This window comes from Pristiophorus japonicus, chromosome 8 (assembly GCF_044704955.1).
Source record: "Pristiophorus japonicus isolate sPriJap1 chromosome 8, sPriJap1.hap1, whole genome shotgun sequence".
NCBI classification, from domain to species: domain Eukaryota; kingdom Metazoa; phylum Chordata; class Chondrichthyes; family Pristiophoridae; genus Pristiophorus; species Pristiophorus japonicus.
Genome location: NC_091984.1, coordinates 191,131,557 through 191,148,458, shown reverse-complemented (window position 1 = coordinate 191,148,458; position 16,902 = coordinate 191,131,557). Strand labels below are relative to the sequence as shown.

The 16,902-nt window shown below is 40.8% G+C and overlaps 1 protein-coding gene across 1 annotated transcript in view; it reads left to right on the top strand.

Annotated features, from left to right (window-relative positions):
• nos1 (nitric oxide synthase 1 (neuronal)) overlaps positions 1-16,902 on the top strand; it is a 100,955-nt gene that overhangs the window by 24,575 nt on the left and 59,478 nt on the right. Inside the window, exons 6-11 of the mRNA XM_070886322.1 lie at positions 2,473-2,564; positions 4,446-4,587; positions 4,705-4,844; positions 5,483-5,657; positions 13,558-13,659; positions 13,746-13,940. Of these exons, the coding sequence (XP_070742423.1) occupies positions 2,473-2,564; positions 4,446-4,587; positions 4,705-4,844; positions 5,483-5,657; positions 13,558-13,659; positions 13,746-13,940 (846 nt within the window). The remainder of the gene's footprint in view (positions 1-2,472; positions 2,565-4,445; positions 4,588-4,704; positions 4,845-5,482; positions 5,658-13,557; positions 13,660-13,745; positions 13,941-16,902) is intronic.

Below are 16,902 nucleotides of genomic sequence, written 5' to 3'. Positions count from 1 at the left end.
TATGATGGTTGTCCAGAGAAATTGTGATTTCAACCCATTCATGAGAGATTGAGTAAACTAAGCCTATATCTAGTGTGTAGAAGAATGAGGTGATCTCATTGAAACATACAAAATTCTTACAGGGCTTGACAGGGTAGATGCAGGGAGGATGTTTCCTCTGGCTGAGGAGTCTAGAAGCAGAGGTCACAGTCTCAGAATAAGGGGTCGGCCTTTTAGGACTGAGATGAGGAGAAATTTCTTCACTCAGAGGGTTGTGAATCTTTGGAATTCTCTACCCTAGAGGGCTGTGGAAGCTCAGTTTGTGAGCATATTCAAGACATGGATCGATAGATTTTGGGATATTCAGGGAATCGAGGGATATCGGAATAGTGCAGGCTCGTGGAGTTGAGGTAAAAGATCAGCCATGATCTTATTGAATGGCGGAGCAGGCACGAGGGGCCAAATAGCCTACTCCAGCTCCTATTTCTTATGTTCTTATCCATTCCTAAGACAAGGCCTGGATTGAGAATAGGTTGTTGTGAACAGATGTTTGTAATAACAGAGATTGAAATGATGGGGTAGATTTTGACTTTGTGCGATAGTGTAAAATGGGTGATAGTGAGTTGGCAGTCCATTTTACATCTCTATCAATTTTTATTTCCATTCACTTCAAGGAAATAAAATGGGCTACCAACTTGGTTTCATTCGTTTTACGCTATTGCACAAAGTCAAAATCTATCCCAATGAATTTCTACTGACTGATAAATAAATCACAATTACCAAGAAGAAAACCATAACAGTACTATCCTGTAGAGATACAGAGAAAATATTTATCTTTCAGATGCTGATAATCCTACAGATGTTGTTTCAGAAATATATTCAATAGGTAGAAATGGGAAACTCGTAACCCACAAACATTTTCCTACATGCATTGCAGAATTTAACTGGCATTATTGTAAGATACTTAAATTGAACCAAAAGTCCTTAGTGGGATTTTTCCATCATACAGAAGCAACCTATAACTACTTTTTATAGTACTTTGTGTTGTATACCAGGTATTATGCTGGTACAGTAGCACAGAGCGAAAATTATAGAAGATAAAAAGACAAATTATCAAACAAAAGAACATAATACTTAAAAATAAAAGAAAGTATCTGATGATTGCCTTTTTACGAGTTTGTTATTTGCTATAATCTCAGTCACAAATGACATCCTTTGTGACTATGACAAAGGCAAACTATCTCTCCTCATCCTTCTTGACTTGTCTGCAGCCTTTGACACAGTTGATCATTCCATCCTTCTCCAACACCTCTCCCACCATCGTTCAGCTTGGTGGGACTACACTCGCCTGGTTCCATTCTTATCTATCTAATCATAGCCAGAGAATCACTTGCAACGGCTTCTCTTCCCGCCCCCACATCGTTAACTCTGGTGACCCCCATGAATCTATTCTTGGCCCCCTCCTATTTCTCATCTACATGTTGCCCCTTGACGACATCATTCGAAAACACAGCATCAGTTTCCACATGTACACTGATGACACCCAGCTCTACCTCACTACAATTTCTCTCGAACCTTCCTCGGTCGCTAAATTGTCAAACTGCTTGACGGAAATCCAGTTCTGAATAAGCAGAAATTTTTTCCAATTGAATATTGGGAAGACCGAAGCCATTGTTTTCACCCCCCGCCACAAATTCCATTCCATAGCCACTGACTCTATCCCTCTCCCCAACTTCTGTCTGAGGCTGAACCAGACTGTTCGCAGCCTTTGTATCATATTTGACCCTAAAATGAGCTTTCGACGACATATCCGCAGCATAACTAATACCGCCTATTTCCATCTCCCTAACCTCGCTGTCTCCACTCTTGCCTCAGCTCATTCGCTACTGAAGCCCTCATCCATGGCTTTGTTACCTCTAGTCTTGACTACTCCAACGCACTCGTGGCTGGCCTCCCATATTCTACCCTACAAAAACTAGAGGTGATCCAAAACTCGACTGCCCGTGTCCTAACTCGCACCGTCCCACTCACCCATTACCGCTGTGCTCACTGACCTACATTGGCTTACGGTTAAGTAACGCATATATTTCAAAATTCTCATCCTTGTTTTCAAATCCATCCATGGCTTCGTCCCTCCCTCTCTCTGTAATCTCCTCCAACCCCACAACTTCCAATATGTCTGCGCTCCTCTAATTCTGTCCTGTTGAGCATCCCTGATTAGAATTAATCAACCATTGGTGGCCTTTTGTTGCCTAGGCCCTAAGCTCTGGAATTCCTACCTAAACCTCTCTGCCTCTCTACCTCCCTTTCTTCCTTCAAGACGCTCCTTAAAAACGACCTCTTTGACCAAGCGTTTGCTCACTTGCCCTATTTTCTTCTTATTTAGTTCGATGTCAAATTATTTGTCTCATAATACTCCTGTGAAGCGTCTTGAGATGTGTCACTACGTTAAAGACGCTATGTAAATACAAGTTGTTGTTGTAATGTTTTCAGGTTTTTGATGCACGGGATTGTTCCAGTGCTCATGAAATGTTCAACTATATTTGTAACCACATCAAATACGCAACCAACAAGGGAAATCTCAGGTTGGTGCCATGGAAGTTAATTTTATTAATCAACTTAATCAGGTGGTCTTTGCATAGATAGAAAATTAGTCACAGAATCAGAAATAGTGACTAGAAATTATAATGTACAATATCACCATGCAAGTGTTACATCATTGTATGACATTTCGTTGTCCACTATTTAACAGGGGCATTCAACATTTTAAAATAAATACTGTTATTTCCGACTGAGGATTTTTTTTTACTCTCCAACTTACTGTCCTCCTCTCCTGAAGCTATCCAGTCATACTGCAGTACAATATCTCATTCTTCATGGCAGAACCTTATTCTTCAGGGCAGGGCCTATTCTTCAATTCAGTGCCTCATTCTTCAATGCAGGGCCTCATTCTTCAATGCAGTGCCTCATAGAAACATAGAAACATAGAAAATAGTTGCAGGAGTAGGCCATTCGGCCCTTCGAGCATGCACCACCATTCAATATGGCTAATCATGCAACTTCAGTACCCCATTCCTGCTTTCTCTCCATACCCCTTGATCCCTTTAGCCGTAGGGCCACATCTAACACCCTTTTGAATATATCTAACGAACTGACCTCAACAACTTTCTGTGGTAGAGAATTCCACAGGTTCACAATTCTCTGAGTGAAGAAGTTTCTCCTCATCTCAGTCCTAAATGGCTTACCCCTTATCCTTAGACTGTGACCCCTAGTTCTGGACTTCCTCAACGTCTGGAACATTCTTCTTGCATCTAACCTGTCCAATCCCGTCAGAATTTTATATGTTTCTATGAGATCCCCTCTCACTCTTCTAAATTCCAGTGAATATAAGCCCAGTGGATCCAGTCTTTCTTCATATGTCAGTCCTGCCATCCCGGGAATCAGACTGGTGAACCTTCGCTGCACTCCCTCAATAGCAAGAATATCCTTCCTCGGATTATGAGACCAAAACTGTACACAATATTCAAGGTGTGGCCTCACCAAGGCCCTGTACAACTGCAGTAAGACCTCCCTGCTCCTATACTCAAATCCTCTCGATATGAAGGCCAACATGCCATTTGCCTTCTTCACCGCCTGCTACACCTGCATGCTAACTTTCAATGACTGATGTACCATGACACCCAGGTCTCGTTGTGGCTCAGTTTCACATCATGCAATGCAATTAGACAATGATTCGAGAAGTAGGAATTCTTTTGAGAATTTCAATAAATGCAGTATGTACCATTCCCATTAGATTTCCCCATTACTTTAACCATTAGAGAGAGACTTACCTTAGTAGCATGACGGGTACTGATCTCCATTCCTATTGCATATGGCAAGGAATTTCAAAGGACAGTTGTAGTGTGCACAGTTCTTGCAGTCTCCTGATATCCCCCACCTCCTAAGATGGTATTCATTTAATCTATCTCAGAAGGATGAAATGCTGAGTGAACCCTTCTGGGATTTCCATTCTGGGCCCTGTGACTTTTAGTTCAACACTCAAGCAACTGAGCCATATGATATTATCCATTAGACTAAATAATACTGACAGTTGGCTTTATAGAAGTTTTACCGTATTCTTCAACTGAGAAGATTTTTATTTTTAAAATATATCTCTGCAGTTTGCTAATTTCCTAGAGAAATCCAAATTGATAGATAATCCCAAGCATGGATTTTAAAAAAAGTCACATTGCTCAATTCTGCGTCAGTAGATGTGAGAATCATTTATTAAATACATTGGGCAAGAACATGATCTTTAACCTGTTTGTACAGTTAGTTAAATAATAAATTAATTTCAATGAAAATCCACAGATTCAATTAAGAGCTCAAAAGTTAATTAAAGTTTTTTTTAAAGTATGGTTTTAAATTAACATCAATAGATGTCAGTATACCATCATTCATCAGTTATAAGATCGATGATTTTACAGGTCTGCCATCACAATATTCCCACAACGAACAGATGGCAAGCATGATTTCAGAATCTGGAACAACCAGTTGATACGATATGCTGGGTACAAACAACCTGATGGCTCTGTCATTGGAGACCCTGCTTCTGTGGAGTTAACTGAGGTCTAGTATATCAAATAACAGCTTGTTTCAACCTACAATATTCAGTCCTATTTATGGACCGTTCTCCATTTGCTTATCTGAATGTTATATTTTCTTTGTTGATTATTATTGATGCAGATTTGTATGCAACAAGGTTGGAAAGGACCTAAAGGTCGCTTTGACATCCTCCCCATTTTACTTCAAGCCAATGGAAATGACCCTGAACAATTTGAGATTCCACCAGAAATTATCCTGGAAGTACCTCTCAGACACCCCAAGTACGTGCAGCGATGAGCTTTGTTGAGGACAGCTTTTTGTAAAGATTTATTATTTGATCATTTACAATTCAAATGTTATGTTTTCCATTATTAGATATGAAAGTCATCTGAGTTTTAAAAATATGTTGTTAAACTCTCTAAATGAACATTTTTGATGAATATTACAGTTAATTCCTGTTAAATGCAGATTGTTTGGCAGGAATATTGATTTCACTCCAAATCATATTCAAAAGTAACTACATTGTGCGTTTAGCTGGATAGCAGTGAATTGTTTTCATATTTCCTCTATTAGGCTTGCTGTTACTAGATGGAAACGCAAATAAGGTATAGTTGCCATGTGGATCAGGGCATGCAATGTGGCATTGATTGTTGTACCTCCCAGAGAGATGGAGGGAAAAGTGATGAAGAGAGTCAGTCATCTCTGCTCGCTCCTAGCAGCTAGCTACAAGGGACATTAATAGCTGCCTGAGAGCAAGTTAAATGCCTGCCCCTTGATCCAGGCATCAAGACAGTGGATGAAGAAAGGGGATGAAAAATGCAAAAGATGGGGATGTTCTCTCAAATAAAAAAGATTGTATTCTAGAATCATAATACAATGGTGTTGTTTGCATTTCTGTAATCTTTGTAACGTCCTTTAGGTTTGAATGGTTTAAAGATCTGAACTTGAGGTGGTATAGCCTGCCAGCTGTTGCAAACATGCTTCTAGATGTCGGAGGCCTCGAGTTTACAGCCTGTCCTTTCAACGGATGGTATATGGGAACAGAAATCGGAGTCCGTGACTTCTGCGATGTCTCTCGGTACAATGCACTAGAGGTAACTTCTATTTCCTTGTTCAAACAACATAGAAACATTTCTATTGATCGCTCCATTTATCACAGAGCAAAATTAATAACCTTTTTTAATGAGATAAACAACAACAACAGATAAAAGAAAAAGAAAGAACTTGCATATATATAGCACCTTTCACGGCCTCAGGACGTCCCAAAGCATCTTACAGCCCAAGAAGTACTTTTGAAGTGCAGTCACTGTTTTAATGTAGGAGTCACAGTCCTGCCATGGTGTTGTACGCATCAGCCTATAAAACGTAGTCAACGTTAACATGGTACTTTGTAGCATTATTTATAGTGGGTTACAATTCTAAATAATAAAGGACAATTCATTTTAATTCAAGACTCTTAAATCATTTATATCTCTTTGGCTAATTATAATGCACATCACTCCACCATCTAATTGGCTCCAGAAACCAGAGCTTCATTGATTTCTTGTGGATATTATGCTTACTTAGAACCTGTCAAAGATATCGGCCTAACAGATTCACTTGTTGTTGAAATACTATTGTGTCCTTTGTTCGCATATAGACAAGGGCCAAAAGACTTTCAGAATAATTGGATGTAAAGTGTTTTTAAAAATGTTGTTCTTGAGATGTGAGTAATGCTGGCCCTTACAGCTAAAGGGATCAAGGGGTATGGAGAGAAAGCAAGGATGGGGTACTTAAGTTGCATGATCAGCCATGATCATATTGAATGGTGGTGCAGGCTCGAAGGGCCGAATGGCCTACTCCTGCACCTATTTTCTATGTTTCTATGTTTCTATTGACCGTCCTTAGTTGTCTGAGGAAGGCGGTGGTTGGCTGTCTCCTTGAGCTGCTGCAGTCCATGAGGCAATGGTGCTATCACAATAGTGTTAGGTCGGGAATGGGGTTAGGTCGGGAATTCCAGGATGTTTCCCCTGCCACATTGAAGGAACAGTAATATATGTTACTAATTATTAAGGTAACTCCTCACATTTTACATGATTGTTAACCACTCTGAAATAATGGTGTGGGTTCTCTCCCCAGTTACTGTTCGGTAACAAAGGGACCACCACCACCAGTCTGCAAACAAATTGAAAATCGCTTTCAAAGTTGAGGAACATAACTGAATACTGCAAGTCACCCACAAATAGACCAATGGTTCGCATCCTGCATTGCAGTAGTACAGTGCAGTAAGATCCTAAATACGGGAATCTCAGTCTAATTTTTAAAATTAAGTAAAACTCATCACTGCTCCAACTTTGCTTCCTATTTTATTACCAAACACTGGGGATTCTGCAAGTGCAGTGATGGCAATGCTGAAATAAAGCAGGTTATTCACTCACGCCAGAATACATCCTCCTTATTTTAGAAAATAAAATATTTTTAATGACTGCACTTAAGCACCTAATTTATTTTATACAAATTATTTTGGGATAAACACAGGATAAATATACCTATAATTGCAACTCTCAAAAAACTTCAGCTCATCTTAAAAGTTTCCTTCCTCGTGTTTGTGTGCAACCAACAGTGGGAGAAACCAATATCTAATTGGTTCTGACAGGCTCCCGTTCCACCATCCAACTGATCTGATTGGGTCTGACAGCCTCCAGTTCCAACTTTCAACTGATATAATAGGTCAACACAGACAGCCGTCAATCCTGCTGGAGATGGCTAATTGTTCTTATAAAAGCCACAAGCTGACATACCAGTTGGAATGTTGACTGTCAGCTGAAAGCATAGACAGTCGGTATATCTGGAAGTTATGCCGACCAGTTGGCGTATTATCTGTTGACCCACAAATGTAAATGTTCTGCTCGAGTGCTTGTAGTGCCATATCCCTTTTCACCATTTACTGCCAAAAGCTTGCTTAAAATTAATGAAGCTGTTATAACAATGGATGTCGTGTTCTAGAAACTTCTCCGAAATCTGTCTTGTCACAAACAGTTGATCTAACTTATGTCATCCTGGTCTAAAACCACTTATTCTACATGCAGTATCACTTTTACTTATATTTTCATTCTCCTCTGTGGTGTCTTCCTAAGATACCTCAGCCGGCATATTCAGTAAGCTGATTTCTCTATAATGCTGCATTCGCTCTTGTCTCCTTTTTTGAAGATTTGTTTTATTGACGATGTATGATATTCCTGAGAAACTTATCTGACTGATAGAACACATCTATAACAAGTCCTTGAGTGCTGTTAAAGTGGATGGGAAACTGACAGAATGGTTTAGATCACCGGTTGGGGTGAGACAAGAATGCACACTGTGGCCGGATTTATTTAATCTAATATGGGAAATAGTAACGAATCTTGCATTAAAAGATGATATTGGAGGAACCTTCTTATGTGGCGAGATTTTAAACTGATGGCGTTGACCGTGTACTAAAAGAATTGCAGGGAGTAACTGATGTATGTGGAGCAAGAGAAATGTTGATGAGCAAAGGTGAGATGAGTTGGCTGTGAGAAATGCTGGGAGTGCCCAGGATGCAAAGAATCAAGAATAATATAATAACATGGCTTGTACAGAAGGTCCAAGAAAGACGACTGCGATGGTTCGGGAAGGTTTCAAGAATGGAAACAGCTGGAATGCCTTTCATGGCCCTGCACACAGAGGTACATGGAACAAGAAACGAAGGAAGATCAAGGAAGCGCTGGATAGACAATGAGGGAAAAATTGCGATCGGAGGCTTCCTTCACAATCGAACACATCCGATCCGAAAAAAATCTACAAAACTATCTGTTGGTCCCGGAAAAACGTTGGATTCCAGTCGGAGGCCTTCATTCGCTACGCAGCATACAGGGATCTGTCGTCCACGTACTGACGTCTATGTTGGAATCACGTGCGCCTGGACAACCAATCACTAGGTAGTATTCTCATTGATAATATTGGGAACTCCGTTTCTATGAGTTCTCATTGCTATCAATGAGAATAACCCACTAAAACACCAAAACACAGCACAATAAATTAAAAAAAAAACTCACATATTTAAAATTAATTGAAATTAAATGTAATTAAATGTTTTAGAAAAAAATATATTTTTTGGAATTTTTTTTAATGTGTTTGAATAGGGTTATAAATAAACTTATCTTAATGGACAGGGTTTTTAAACATAAAAATGAATGATTACATTTAATTTTTCTATGTTTTAAAAGTGCTACGCCTGTAAAAGTAAGCTATGTGCCTGATTTTACCAGGCGTAAATGTTTGAAGGATATTCGCTGTGCAGGGAAATAGCCCAATCTCTGCCGTGCGGATGTCCTTCTCCCAAGGATGCGTAGGATCTGTCTGAAGAAATGTTGACAGATCGGAAAAGCCTGTTTCCGGTGTATGTGCACAGCGCCCCGAGAACCGGCTTTTGCAAGGCCTCGCTGGGTGTGTGCGCACTTCGTACGGACCCTTCGTACGGACCCGGCGAGGCTGCAATTTTCAGCCCACTGTCAAGAGCGACCAATCACAGAAAGGCATGACTTCGGCGGCAAGAATTCACCAACAACAGTGGAGTGAATTCATTTGACCCCATCGTCACTGTTGAGCTGACAGATGGAATTTAGCAGTAGTAGTGCTTGTGGGACAGAGCCACATCCTCTGGGAGAACTTATCAGGAAGCAGCATAGGTGGAACCGTGACTTCTGTCCATTAAAGCTAATGAATGGAAAGGTGCTGTCTGTGCGCTCACAGTTTCTGGATAATGTGCTCCCAGCGGGTATGGCTTTTGGTTAATGAGCAGACTGTAGTCAGATTTGCACTGCTTGGCAAATATAAACAAATAAAATGATGCAGACTCAGACAGGCAATGGATTCTGGAACTTTGGGAGGAACTTTCAATTTCCGTGGGGGGTGTGAATTGGGCAGTGGAAAATCAGTCGTCGTTTATACATCCCATCTGATTTTCCTCTCCATTGTGGCCGATTCGCTACTGCCCATTTCATGCCTCAGCCTGTTTTACACCCGCACTAAAGTTTGTCACATCATGTTATACTCAGGCTGCCACAAAGCTGCTCCACAGCCAGACAACCATTCTGAGCAGATCTAGAGGGAGGGTGCAGCTTGAGGTAATGTGGAATTAGTAGCTCGAAAGACAGATTTTCACACTGCATTTCAAATCTGAGTGGTGTGAATGCAGTGTGAAGCTATTAGTACAACAGGAACACAACCTCCTTTGGCCATTGTTGATTCTTCAGAAGTGACACAGGATGATAAAAAATTAAGCCACTTTGCTATTAAACACCGGAGCTACTGGTAGACTCAACGACTATCTGTCCCACCTGTGAGAGGGACTGTGTTTCTCGTATTGGACTGTTCAGTCACCTAAGAACTCATTTTTAGAGTGGAAGCAAGTCTTCCTCGATTCCGAGGGACTGCCTATGATGATACTGGAAGATTTGATCGAGGAACGTCGGGCTCCGGTGAGGGTGGGGTGGGGGGTGGGTGGGAATGGGGGCGAAATGCCCCCAGGGCTCGAACTCCAACCGCACCTCATTGTCCCAATACAAATGAGACCACAAAGTGAACCAGGTCTCCCGTTGCAACTACCAGGCTGATGTTTGGCGTCATACAACTGCCGTAGGGGGGAAATTCAGCCCATAGTGTTCCCTGTCAGCTGAGCTGGGATACGGAGGTGGGCTACAGAGTTTTGGATGAGCTCATGGAGGGTGGAAGATGGGAAGCCTGGTCAGGAGAACATCAGAAGAGGACATTCACAAAAACGTGTGTGTAAATATGAATGCTGACAGCATGCTCGTACAGCTTGCTAATAGCTGATTATACATCACGGAAACCTTCATGCTGTTTATAGGATAGTGCTTGATATGCCACTAAATTATGGTTGATGTAAAGTTCTGTTGGAATGACAGTGCCACAATCATGAATAGACTTCTGAAACCGGAATTTTGGGGACAATTTTCCTTCCTTCCTCTGTTGAAGGTACAGCCTCATGGTGGCATTTAGTTCTACAAGCACAAGCCATCCTCCAGTTCCTTATTCAAGTGAACATGACCAAACCAAGACAGTGAATACTGGTAGTTTGTTCAACTGTGGGGGCATCAAAACCAAACGCAGTCCTGTCCTTACCCAATGTCCGCACAAGCACACTTTCAGGAGAATATTCAGCTACCAATTGGGACAAGAATCCAGATTGATTTTCATCCCGCCCTGGTGCAGGACACAGACCAATTGAAGCACTCCTACTGTTGTCCTGCTTGAACTCAACAAACTTAGCATAGGCTGAACCTGGGACTTTTCTGGTCCATATGCTGGAATTTCACACTTGCTAGTGTTCTTAACAACTGAGTCATCAGGAAGTTACACATTTTTACTCTGTACACAGTGTGAATGAACCAAGGGAAAAAATGGAAACAAGGAAACTGTCTCTTTGCTGTCTCACTCGGATATATGGAACAAATTGATCCAAGGTTATCATAAAACATAAATCATTTACTGTACCTATTTCCTGCTGTTAGTCCTTGTTTGTCTTCGCAGTTTCTCAGATTTTCTCCTCGCTGCTCTTCATCTTTACTAATTCTTCCAATTTCTCTCACTTCCTCTGCCATTTAAGTTTCCTTTGCCTTATTTTGCTTCTCTTCTGTTTCTCCATGGCTCACTGCTCAAGTGTCTTGGTGTCTCCATGACCGGACACCCAGCTCCATCCCGTGCAATGCTTTACAAATGACCAAGATTTTCCAAGAACCCTATCTTAGATATGTTCAGAAAATTTCAGAGAATCTTGGCAGACATAATGGAGGTATGGCCATGATTAAAAATTCGCGGTCTCAAGGGGAAATCTTTCCCACACGTGGATTTGAACCTTTTCGCGTGGAATATCATAATCACAAAGGCTAGGCGTGCTACTTTGGACTAATATTTGATAAAGCTCTTAAAATAGTTCTATTAAAGACTTCAATGAATGGTTACTTATAAACATACAGAAAGGTGAAAAAAGACCATCAGACTCAGCAATGTTTACCTCATCCATTAGGCAGTGAAACCTCATACACTACCCTCCAATTGCTAATAATGCGAACTCCTGGGGAGGCAAAAATAGCAGAAAAAAGAAAATGTGGCCAATTTCAGGAAAATTCATGGGAAATTCCAACTGACTCCGTAAGGCAGTCAAATAAGCCCCAGCAGGCCATGGTTACCCACAATGTAGCACTAGACATACTTAAACCATCTTCCCCAATGTCTCCCAGTTTCCATAGGGCAATATAGAACAGCAAATGACCATCTCTAGCCATTGACCAGGTTAGGGTTAGAGTTAGCCCACTTTATCTCTGAGACAACATAACAGCTCTGTCTGCAAACAAATCTTAAATGTTATATCATGCTCTGTTCTCACTGCATCCCTGGGTAGATAATTCATACATTGATCACCTTCTATGTCAAGAAGTTCGACAGGTGATTTTATGAAATCAGGTACCTGGTGTGGAGCTTTGCCCGTGACTGGACATATTGGCAATTTGTGCGCACACACTGTACAATTTCTGTCTGTTCATTCTAATACATGGAAAATCAAGTGGAATGTCTGCCCCTATTTTTGAAATGCACTTGCAGCAGGTAAGACTCTTATATTTTAACTGTATATTAATTTTATGGCCTAAACTTTATGGGCTAAAAATTCACCCATCTTGCGACCGTTTTTTGGGCAATATTTCACAATTTTTTGCAAAAAAACAGTCGGCGGAAATTCAGAGACATCCTGCGGCAGTGGTTTTTAAGTACTGCTGGTGAGCAGACTGCCGGCGTGCAAGACTCAAAATATCGCTTTCACCAAAAATTTGGCTCAGCGCGCACCTGTATTTAGGGCGAAAAAAAACAGCAGGGAAAAAGCTGCGTTGCAGCCCTTGGAGCTGCGGTAAGTACCTGCATAAAGGTAAGTTAAAGTTTATATTTTTAAATTATTTTTCAGCGATTCGATCGTGAAGTGTCTTGTGAATGTTTTGTGATTTTTTATTTTTTATTTTTTTGCAATTTTTTGGGCATGTTTTGCCCCCCCTCCCAAGGCCTCTCTCACAGTGGTATTGCCCTTGGAGCAAAGTTGCAGAAAATTTGCGCAAATTGAAGCTTGAATTTTAGGCCTCGTAGCGGTAGCGGAGCGAAAGCATTATTTTTAACGAAAAAATAAGTTTTCCCCAAAAAACAATTTCTAGCCCTATGTTCCCTTGCCCTAAAACATGTGTTAATATTGAACATCCATTCCTTTAATGACTTTAAATAACTGAATAAGGAGCCCATAAGATGCCTTTTTCCTAATGTAAATGCTTATAGCACACTTAGTTTCCCCTCATAGTTCAGATGCCCAATCCCATTTATCTCTCCCACACTTGGCTCACATGGAATATTATAGCCAGGAGAAGCGATTTCCCCTTGTTACACACCCTCCAAGGCCAAGAGCTCCCCACTGTGGTATGGTGCCCAGTACAGTGTGCTTTACTCAAGGTTGGGTGGGACTAATGCTTTGTACAGGCAAACTTGCTATTTTACCATCTGTAAAATGCAGCATGACACTCAGTTTGTGTTGACGACACAATAAATCAAAGTACTTATGTGTACTTGCTGGGGTTAAATGGAAGATACACTCAACTAGGAACTGAATTAATCTGACAAACCATCAAAGAAGCTGTTGTGTGCAGCTTGGTCTCATTCTGTGGAAGACTGAATTCTTTAAAAGGTATGACCAAGATAATAGTGGTACACAGTGGATGCATCATCTTGTTGGCCCCTCCCATTTCTCAGATGAGCCCAACATAGCAATAGGAACTTAAGTAGTGTTAGTGTCATTCTGAAGGTGTTTTGTTTGGACATATGTAAAACAATATTAAAATATTGTAAACATGTTTCTATTGTTTAATTTGATGTAATCAGGAAGGGGTTATTTTATAGCTGTTATTATTGTTAAATTATTTGCATGTGATATTCTTGCAGAATGTAGCAAAACAAATGGGACTTGACACCAGAAACACATCTTCCCTTTGGAAAGATCAAGCATTAGTTGAAATAAATATTGCTGTCCTGTACAGCTTTCAGGTAAGTACAAGCTTCAGATAATGGCCACGTTTTCTCAATAAATACACAGATTATGTGCTCATTAAAAATGATTTCTCTCTATTTAGTCTGATAAAGTGACAATTGTGGATCATCATTCTGCTACGGAGTCCTTCATGAAACACATGGAAAATGAGTATAGATGTCGAGGAGGGTGTCCTGCAGACTGGGTGTGGATTGTTCCCCCAATGTCTGGAAGCATCACGCCTGTGTTCCATCAAGAGATGCTAAACTATCACCTAAGCCCATCGTATGAATATCAGGTAAGCTGTTGAGAGCAATATAGTCCCTTTGCCTGACTTTTTTGGCTTAGCTTCTAACCAATCAATTAAGCTTACTTTTTATTATGCTAGGTCTTTATCAATAATTTTTGACATTTTATAGTTTAGAATATATATATATATATATTACTTAAGATCAATGCATTACTCCCACATATCCATAAGATATATGTGAACTGTGTATAGTTCTGGTCGACACATTATAGGAAAGATGTGATTGCACTAGAGAGGGTACAGAGGAGATTTACAAGGAAGTTGCCAGGACTGGAAAATTTTAGCTATGAGGAAAAATTGGATAGACTGGGGTAATTTTCTTTGGAAGAGAGGAGGCTGAGGGGAGATTTAATTGAAGTGTATAAAATTATGAGAGGCCTAGATAGAGTATATATGAAGGAGCTATTTACCTTAGCAGAGGGGCCTATAACCAGGGGGCATTGATTTAAAGTAGTTGCTAGAAGGATTAGAGTGGAGATGAGGAAAATAAATTTCATCCAGAGGGTGGTGGAGGTCTGGAACTCACTGCCTGGAAGGATGGTAGAGGCAGAAACCCTCATCACATTTACAAAGTACTTAGATGTGCACTTAAAGAGCCGTAATCTACAAGGCTAGTATTGTGCAGTGAGAAAGGATTAATTAATACCCTTGTAGTAAAGACGCCTTTAAGGAAGAGTGACCATAATATGACAGAATTTATTATTGAGTTTGAAAGTGATTTAGTTAATCCGAAACTAGGGTCTTAAATCCAAACAAAGCAAACTACGTAGGTATGAGGGGCGAATTGGCTAAGGTAGATTGGAAAACTACATTAAAGGGAATGATGATAGACAAGCAATGGCTAGCATTTAAAGAACTAATACATAATTTACAACAAACATACATTGTTTTAAGGCACAAAAACCCCACAGGAAAAGTGGTCCCACCGTGGCTAACAAGAGAAGTTAAGATCAAAGTATTAGATCAAAGGAGGAGGCTTATAATGTTGCCAAAAAGGGCAGTACAGCTAAGGATTGGGAGAATTTTAGAATTCAGCAAAAGAGGACCAAGAAATTGATAAAGAAAGGGAAAATAGAATATGAGAGTAAACTAGTGAGAGACATAAAAACAGACGGTAAAAGCTACTATAGGTATGTAGAAAGGGAAAGATTAGCGAAAGTAAATGTGAGGCTCTTACAGTCTGAGACAGGAGAAATTATAATGGGGAATAAGGAAACGGAAGAGAAATTAAACAAATACTTTGTGTCTGTCTTCATGGAACAGGACACAAAAAAAACACCCGGAAATAGTGGATAACCAAGGGTCCAATGAGAATGAGGAACTGAAAGAAATTAGTATTAGTAAAAAAAATAGTATTGGAATAATTAATGGGACTGAAAGCCAATAAATCCCCTGGACCTGATGGTCTACTTCCTAAGGTTTTGAAAGAGGTGGCTATAAAGATAGTGGATGCATTGGTTGTCATCTTCCAAAATTCCACAGATTCTAGAACGGTTCCCGCAGATTGGAAGGTAGCTAATGTAATCCCGCTATTTACGAAAGGAGAGAGAGAGAAAATGGGGAACTATAGACCAGTTAACCTGACATCAGTCGTAGGGAAAATGCTAGAATCAATTATTAAGGATGTGGTAACAGGGCACTTAGAAAATAACAATAGGATTGGGCAAAGTCAATATGGATTTGTGAAAGGGAAATCATGTTTGACAAATCTGTTAGAGTTTTTTGAGATTGCAATGAGTAGAATAGATAAGGGGACCAGTGGATGTGTGTATTTGGATTTTCAGAAGGCATTGGAGAAGTTGCCACACAAGAGGTTATTAAACAAAATTAAGGCTCATGGGATTGCGTGGCAGCCCCGACCTATAAGGACTATCAGCAGCTCAGGGCCTTCAAAGGAGCAGCGTGCAGCCCAACCCGACCACTTCAAGGTACAGCGCGTGCTGGAGAGCGACGGTTGTGAAAAGGGCAACTGGATTGGATGTCACCAAGGTGCAGGTTGCTAATTGGAGCGTGGGCAGGTACAGCAGGAACGGCGAGATTGGGGCGCAGGAGCGGTGAGTGATCGTGGAGCGACTTGATTGGGACCCAGGAGAGGCGTGTGTTCAGGGCCCAGAAGAGGCGAGGGCCCAGGGGCAGCAAGGGCCAGCCCACACTGCGATATGTGTGCGCACTACGTCCGTGCAGCAGAGCTGGTCTCCAGTTGTCTTAGTTAATCCTTGCCACTGGACCAAGACCTAACTCTGTCAAGCCCGTGTGGTGACTGGTGTGCAACGGCCACCACATGTATAAAAATCCATGCACAGGCATCTTCCACCCTTCAACATGTAGTTCTGGACCTGGAATATTAGATCCTTCATTGAAACACCTGTGAACTCATCCTTTTTTGGCATGGAAGCAAGTCATCCTCAATACGAGGGACTGCCTATGATGATGAATATACTAGCATGGATTGAGGATTGGTTAATGGACAGAAAACAGAGAGTAGGAATAAACGGGTCATTTTCGGGTTGGCAGGCTGTAATTAGTGGAGTGCCGTAAGGATCGGTGCTTGGGCCCCAGCTATTCACAATCTATATCAATGATTTGGATGAGGGGATCAAATGCAATATATCTAAGTTTGCTGATGATAAAAAGCTAGGTGGGAATGTAAGTTGTGAGGAGGATGCAAAAAAGCTTCAAAAGGGATATAGACAGGCTGCATGAATGGACAAGAACATGGCAAATGGAATGTAATGTGGAGAAATGTGAAGTTATCCACTTTGGTGGAAAAAATAGAAAAGCAGATTATTTTTTAAATGGTGAGAGATTGGGAAATGTTGGTGTTCAGAGGGACCGGGGTGTCCTTGTACACGAATCACTGAAAGCTAACATGCAGGTACAGCAAGCAATTAAGAAAGCGAATGGTACATTGGCCTTTATTACAAGAGGATTTGAGTATAGAGGAAAGAAA